Source organism: Austrofundulus limnaeus, unplaced genomic scaffold (assembly GCF_001266775.1).
Source record: "Austrofundulus limnaeus strain Quisiro unplaced genomic scaffold, Austrofundulus_limnaeus-1.0 Scaffold108, whole genome shotgun sequence".
Lineage (NCBI taxonomy): Eukaryota > Metazoa > Chordata > Actinopteri > Cyprinodontiformes > Rivulidae > Austrofundulus > Austrofundulus limnaeus.
In genome coordinates this window covers 964,247-971,728 of record NW_013952510.1, presented here as the reverse complement: position 1 = coordinate 971,728, position 7,482 = coordinate 964,247, and the positions used below count along the sequence as shown (strand labels likewise).

Genomic DNA, 7,482 nt, shown 5'->3' with positions numbered 1-7,482 from the left:
GTATTGAGCAGGCTTTTTTATTTTATTTTTTTTGGTGTTTTCCAAAATTTTGGTTTTAAATGCCAATTTCTGTTCATTTTCTGAAATAAAACGTTTGTGGAAAATATTTACAGGTTTTTTTGTATTTCATGACCTTGTTTATTTGAAATGTTACTCCCAATGTTCTTCCAAAAGGCAGATTATTGTGATGATGTTTATGATGCCAGCTCTAAAAATAATGTAAACAAAGTGAATGCAACTTTAGTTTTGCAAGTCAAGCACCCTTTAAATTTGTCTTTATTTCAGACTGGAACTGTTTATACGAAAAATAGTGTCAAAGTGTATTTTACACCACAGCAAATGTTAATTAATATGACCTTTCCCCCCCTGTATAGTTTTGTACTTCAGAACAGTAGAAGGAATTTTCCACGCCGCCTGTCTCCTCTCACGACCCGTCCGCTTTTGGACCCAGAATCCTCCGCGCCAGGGCAACATGGAAGAAAGCAGCAGCCACAGGAGAACAATGTTTTGGCAATAAATCCCCCGAGCGGCGAAGACGGAGACAATATAAACGCGTTCGAAACTAACTGCGGTCATGCGTAGGTGAGTGGGGAAGTAAACAGTATTTTTACTCGAGCCGAGCCGTCGGCCTTTCTCGACATTTTACACGAATGATGGTCCCGACTCTWGTGTGTGCAAGACGGAGAGCCAGCATCATTGTTTCTGTTGCCTGGGCCCTAATGCGGGTTTTCACACGGGGCAGCTAACGGCTAACTAGCTAGCTCGTGGCAGTTTTAATTGTTATAAACACAACTGCCTCGAGCTAGCGTTCAGTGCGCTTCTTTCAGTACTTTTAAGTCCACATGGAAGCCTAATCGCTTGATAAATATTTTCGCCAGCCACCCCCGGAGGCTGGTAAGCATTATCTGGTGGTAATTACAGCCAAAGTTAGCTATCAATAAATAGAGCGCCAGCGCTGCTCGCAGCCAGACAGATTTGATTTCACTGGCGTCATCAAAGCTGGGKAATAAGAGCGATACGTGCCGTAGAGCCAACTTCAAAGTAAATGTGTTTCTTAATCGTCTTTCACCAGGCTTTTTAATTCCAATCCTGTTTAACTCACGGTAACTGATTATTTGAGTGCCTTTAAGGATTTAATTTCTAAATAGTTGCCATAATGCTTAAATCGCGTTAAATTGCGAGTCCTATTTTAGCTTAGCTAACATGATAGCAACTGCGTGTAACATGCTAGAACATTACGTTGATAATAACGATTGAAATTAAAAATATTTTACTATATCTGGGGCTAATAGTGGCGTTTTACCTTTTAGTGTTAGTCGAGGTTTTTGACGGATTGAAAGTGATTTTGAGGGGAAGTCTTAATSGATTGTTTTGGTTGAGAACGCAAAGATGCTTTGATTGTGTCTCATTGTGGCTAGCTAACGATGCTAACTAGCTGGCTAACTATTATGCATCACAAAAGCTCAWCCGCTTTTTTGCTGATTGCGATGTGGCGGAGCCAAATGGTCAGCAGGTCTAGACTAAACAATAAATTCTCGCTTGGTCTCATGGTCCAGTCAGTGTGTGCTTGGCTACACGTCCCACTTAAAGTCCTGCTCCTGCTTAAAATCTCATAAAATGACTCACTGGATTTGACCTCATTTTCGTTGTGTTTTAGACAAGTGAGCTCAACCGAATAATTCGCCAGTGGTGCAGCCGGTCGTGTTCCTGGTTTTTTATTTTTATTTTTGCGTTAATTGCTGGTTTATTAGTAAAACAGTGGCGTTTTGACGTGACCCAGCTTGCATCAAACAATATAAACAATAGGGATGAATGTSGAAATGCTATGAAGTCACCGCAGATCATGTTTTGGCGACAGTCCCAAGTCGTATGGGTTGCTAAATGCGGAATAAACATCGCTTGTGCTATTTTTATTTATTTATTTTCTTCAGAATTAACTGGAAAGTTCCACATTTTGCATTAATTATCGCATCAAACGCCCACATAATGTAGTTGATTGACAGTTTTAATCTCCAGTGTGTGCTTTGTGACTCTTGATTTACTTTAATAACATCAACATTTATGTTTGTTGGAATTTGTTATGGTGTATGGATGCAAGCACATATACAGCTTTTTGTTGTTTGTTTAAGTGTGTGGCTTTACTCAACAGTGGTCTTTATCTGATGGTGATGTAGTAATAAAGCTTGAAATAAATCATTTTGAAGTAACGATTTCTTCATTACCCCTCTGTATTTTTTTTATTGTAGATTATTTATTTTTGATGGTGAGGGAGGTTTTCCGTAATCTGTTTTTGTGTGTGTAGTCTAAATGTGTTTCAAGTTTACTGAAATTATCTGTAAGCTTGTGATCAGTTTCCTGTTTGTCTTCTATGGTTCTAAACAAAATCTGTTTACATAGAAGATGCAAGACATTACCCATGGATTCTAGACATTTCATGTTAGTTTTCATCACTTAAATAGTCAAATTTACAGTTTGGTTACAGCCTTGCCATTGGCATAGAATATACTGAAAAGGTTGTTCATGTGGTGTTAAGGAAGAACTTCCAAAATGTGGCTTTTATGAAGACATAAACATACCTTTTTATCTGTCTTCTCTTTCAGAATGATCTCCTCCTGCATTCCTAATTAGATTAATCGCCCTCCTTCTCCCCCTGCATAAAGTAAACCACCACCATGAGTATTATCCAAGACAAGTTAGGCAATGAGTTTTTGCGCAATGGAGGCATGGACCCCAATTTTCCATCAGGCATGCTCATGTTCAGCCACCTGCCTCCAGTCACCAGCTTCACACGGCTGGCCTCCCAGCCTGTTATGGGTGAACTTCCCCAGGAGATGATCCTGAAGAAGGAGCGCGACTCTCCTCCAGAACACCAGGGTACCATTGCTGCAAACTCAGGGGGCTTCCTACACAGCATGGGCATTAAACAAGAGCGGCTAAGTGAGCTGGATTACAGAATGCCCCTCTACGGGAGTGGAGTAGGGGTGAGCTGCGCTGGAGGGGGCTCAGGGAAAAGTGGTACTGACATGCCAGATATGTCTTTCGGCAACCAGCACCAAAATCACCAGAGCATGCTCCTGCATGACCTCAGCCTCAGCAGTGTTCGTACCTTGGGAGAACCGGTGAGAGGGGGGAGGAATTATGGTTATAGCTTGTTTTTTGCTGGTTTCTTTGCTTTGTTTTTTTTTCTACTATAGATACTGTATGTGATAGATGTATATTTATAAATTGTTTAAAAGAAACATTTACTGCCTTTCTCTTAATTGAGGTACTTTTATCTTGCATTTATCTTTTCTTTTAGATGCCTGGACGACCAGGTAAAGAGCCAAAAGAGTCCTCAGGTAGAAGAGGGAGGAGGAGCAATGGGGATGGGCAAGGAGGCAAAGCTAGAAGGAAACGCAATGATGCCGCAAAGGTTAATCACTATGCCTTTAGCTGAAAAAACGTCTTTGCATCCAAGTAACGTTGCTCGATTTTAGACTAACATAAGTATATTTTGTGCATTTCTCGTAGGCTATGATGTTGGAAGGAGATGGAGCCTGCCTGTCCCCGAACTCTAAACCACATATCTGTGAGCACTGTAATGCTGCCTTTCGCAGCTCTTACCACTTACGTAGACATGTGCTCATACACACAGGTGAGAAATTTTCATGTCTTTGTCCATAGAATTTATACATACGTATGTTATACAGTAAAACATAAAGCTTTTTTTTTTTAGGTTTTATGGATAAAAATCTAACAATATGAGCTGCAGACAGTAAAGGTTAAAAAGTAACAAAACAATAAAACCTATGCAGTTTGCTTCTCTGTACCACCAACAAATAATAAATGAATTCTACAGCCTCAGGATTTTAACCATAAAAGCATGATCAAACCATGAGTAACACTGCTTTTATCCAAGTCAGCTATTCAAACTCTTTAACAGATCTGAGGGAACAGATCGTATGGTAGGGAACACTTTTCCCTACCATGAGTATTTGGGACTTTGAGGTCCTTTTTTAAAACCAGACGATCACTAAATGCAGCGATGAGTCAGTTCTTACTCATGTATTTCTCGACATCTAGTCATTCTCTTTGCTGAGAATTCCTAGCTTGGTTTGTTTAATGTTAAAACACATAAAGGCTTTAAGGGATAAGTCACACAATTTGAAAGCTTTTATACAGTACTGCAAAAGCTTAGTCATCATTACTTAGTATTTTACTTCTGAGGAACCAGACATTGTTGCAGTTTTCTTATAGTAATTTTGAGCTATGTTTTTTCAGGCTTTTTAAAGGTCTTTAAATTTATCTGTGGATATTGAACTGTAACTTTGAGTGGTGGTTTTGACAAAAAAACAATAACAGACCTTTGATAGAACATACTTTAGGATCAACAGGCCTTCTTTTTAACATGGTGTGTGAACGGTTGTCTCCAGGTGAGAGGCCTTTTCGTTGCAGTCAGTGTAACATGAGCTTCATTCAGAAATATTTGCTCCAGCGGCATGAGAAAATCCACAGTGGTGAGTTTGAGTCCTTACAGTTGAAATAGTCTTTCTGCTTTAATCTTTTTAATTGCATCATCTCTGATGGTGTTTCTGTTGTTGTTTCAGGGGAGAAGCCTTTCAGCTGTGACCAATGTAACATGCGCTTTATTCAGAAGTACCATATGGAGCGACACAAAAGGACACACAGTGGCGAGAAACCGTATCGCTGCGATACTTGCCAACAAGTAGGCACTTTTTAATTTGCTGTCTTTATATTTTCACTCAACTTCATTTTTTTTTAAATTGTTTTTTAAGGCTTTTTATTAAGCTTTATGTAAACTGAATGTGAGTAGTTATACTTTAGTGAGGATTTAGAAAGTTTCTTTTCATGTTGGACTCTGGTTATGCAAACTACTAATCTGTCTGTATAGGGTTAGTTAATGTTTTCAATGCAGTTCATACTGAGATTTTTTTTCTTTTTATCTATTAGTTCTTTTCAAGAACAGACCGGTTACTGAAGCACAAACGGACTTGTGGAGAAGCCATAAAAAAGGGTCTAGATCCAAACATGCTGGAGCTCAATGGAACAGAGCTTGGCCAGGGCAGCTATTCACTCACTCAGGGAAACTCTACCACCTCTGGACGCAAGAGGTCAAAGTCCAAAAATGGTGAAGGTGGTGAACGCAAGAAAAAGAAGAATGCGTCGGCGACCTCATCTTCTAGTGGGATGCCCCACGACCTGGGCCTGCAGGACTTCAGCATGGAACACCCGTCAGGCTCTGATCCAGTCATGCAAGGACGTGCTCCCAAAATGGTCTTTAAAAAAAATGGTCGCAAAGGGCTAGATAAGGGCCTCCTCTCGCTGGAAGATGGTACTGATGGACAAAAACTGTTAGGTCAGAAGCCTGGTGCCATGGATCATGTGGAGGGCCCTGGACTTGATAACATGGGTCTACTGGGACCTGGGGGCGGCAAGCCCGGTCCCGCCACCAGCAGCAACTATGATGATGCAATGCAGTTTGTCAAAAAGCGGCGCTACCTCCATGCAGTTACCAGCGACTATGGAGCCAGTACACTTCACATGGCATCCCAGGGTAGTGTGATTCAGGGTTCCTTGGGACCAGAGCCCACTCTGGCCATGCTGGACTCCTCGCCGCTGGAGCTCAAGCACGACAAGTCAGGCATTCCAGACGAGGTACTGCAAAGCCTGCTCGACCATTATAGCCATAAACCAGAGGGAACACACCACCACGATGTGACTTTCGACCTGTCCGACCACCCACACCATGTAGACCTCCAGCCAGCAGCCCCGGTTACTCCAGAACTGGAGGATGATTCCCCCAATGGTGGCGACAAAACAGCAGTGATGAGTGAGTACTCGAAGTTCCTTCTCCAGGCCCTGGAGCGCACCAGCCATAGTGGACCCTTCCCCAGCCTTGGTCCAACGGGGCCTTTCCCACTCCTGTCCAGCAGCTCCAGTCCCACAGGGCCCTTGTTTTCTGACAAGCACTCATACACCACTTCTCCACTAGATTGTGGCTACCCACCTACTGTTTCCTCTCCGCTGCCCATTGCAGCCCCTTCGTCCTCCTCCTCTGTGTCCTCCTCCAAGTCCCACTTTGGAATGCTAGTGGGATCCCCCTCCCAGACAGGCTACCACCTCAGCCTGGACTCTACAAGCCACCAGCAGCTGACTCCATCTCAGGAGCTTACCGAACAGTTGGAGAAGCAGCACTCCCCAGGCACCTTCAACTTACCCCCCCAGGAGCTTACCGCCACGGCCGAGGGCTCCAAGGGACAGCAGTCCAAGGCTGTAGGGAGCACTGCACCTACCAACGGCTCCACCTACCCAGACCTGTCCCCACTGAACCCCCCGAAAGAAACCACGTACCAGATCGAGAACTTTGCCCAAGCTTTTGGCTCCCAGTTCAAATCTGGACGGAGGACCCCTCTGAGCTACGGCAGCGACCCCGGAGCAGAGGTCGAACCCAGAATACGGACTCCAGTGTCAGAATTCTCAGGGTATAGCAGCTTGTTAGCTGACGTCAGTGAGCCAGTGAGCACAGGATCAAAAACCCTGACAAGCCAAAGTTTCAGATAAGGGTCAGACAAGGTGAAGCCTGTAGGGGCCTGTTGTGCTACTGTCCGTACGGCCCCTTCACCTGCTCTAATTTTGTTCCTGTAGCAAAGTTTTTGTTTTATGAACACTGCCATTAAATGTTAATAGAGAAATGACCAGGGAGGGTCTTCTATGGCCTCAAATGCAATTTAAAAAAAAAAAATTCTCATTTTTATCATGTAGTCGCCTATGTTTTGTTTAAGAATAGTGATTTTGATATGAACGTACCGTAGATTTAAATGTAATTTAAAACATTTAGAGGGTAGCTATGAACATGCTTGTTTTTATTTTTCCTTCTTTCTCCGAACCTTTGGGTTTTATCAATCATCTTACCATTGTAAAGTGTGAATTATGAATAATGTTGATGATTTCAATAATAATAACGTGGCAGGGAAAGGCCCAGAATTCAAATGGCAAAAAAAAAGTATATATTGTCTGTTACAAGAAACATATTAACTCAGGAAAATAGGCAAATTTGTGTAATAAGACTTTGTATTATGAGATGCAATTAGCACAGTTTTTACAGATGTACTTTGAGACTGCAAAGCTTTGAATTTTGTTTTATTTTTTCACTTGTTTTTTTTTTTTTTTACGTGTTAGAACAAATTGACAGTACATGATAATGTTTGGTTTCTACTTGGTGAAGCTTTGTCGAGATTATGGTACTGTTGTCTCAAGACGAAGACATTCGCATTTCTTCTTTGTGAGAGCCACGTCTACACAAATCAGTACAAACTGTAGCAAAATTCAGCCCGCTGTGCCCTCACAGCATCTTCAAAAAGCGAAGATGTTTCATTTCTGCTGACTGATTATTGCAGCGTTAGTTGGTTAAAACATGAAGCATACAGTCTTCTGTGTGTGTGTGTGTGTGTGTGTGTGTGTGTGTGTGTGTGTGTGTGTGTG

The 7,482-nt window shown here is 42.2% G+C and overlaps 1 protein-coding gene across 1 annotated transcript; it reads left to right on the top strand.

Annotated features, from left to right (window-relative positions):
* The first annotated feature begins 438 nt into the window (after positions 1-438).
* Positions 439-7,256, top strand: znf281b (zinc finger protein 281b). The gene is made up of 7 exons (XM_014013972.1): positions 439-582; positions 2,601-3,119; positions 3,299-3,412; positions 3,511-3,634; positions 4,413-4,496; positions 4,587-4,705; positions 4,951-7,256. Exons 2-7 carry the CDS (start codon positions 2,673-2,675, stop codon positions 6,559-6,561), a joined length of 2,499 nt encoding a protein of 832 aa, XP_013869426.1. The 5' UTR covers positions 439-582; positions 2,601-2,672; the 3' UTR covers positions 6,562-7,256.
* The last annotated feature ends 226 nt before the right edge of the window (positions 7,257-7,482 follow it).

Coding starts and splice junctions, on each gene's coding strand:
- znf281b (XM_014013972.1), top strand. CDS start 2,673: ATGAGTATTATCCAAGACAAGTTAGGCAATGAGTTTTTGCGCAATGGA. Junction 3,413..3,510: donor AACGCAATGATGCCGCAAAG/GTTAATCACTAT, acceptor CATTTCTCGTAG/GCTATGATGTTGGAAGGAGA. Junction 3,635..4,412: donor ACATGTGCTCATACACACAG/GTGAGAAATTTT, acceptor GGTTGTCTCCAG/GTGAGAGGCCTTTTCGTTGC.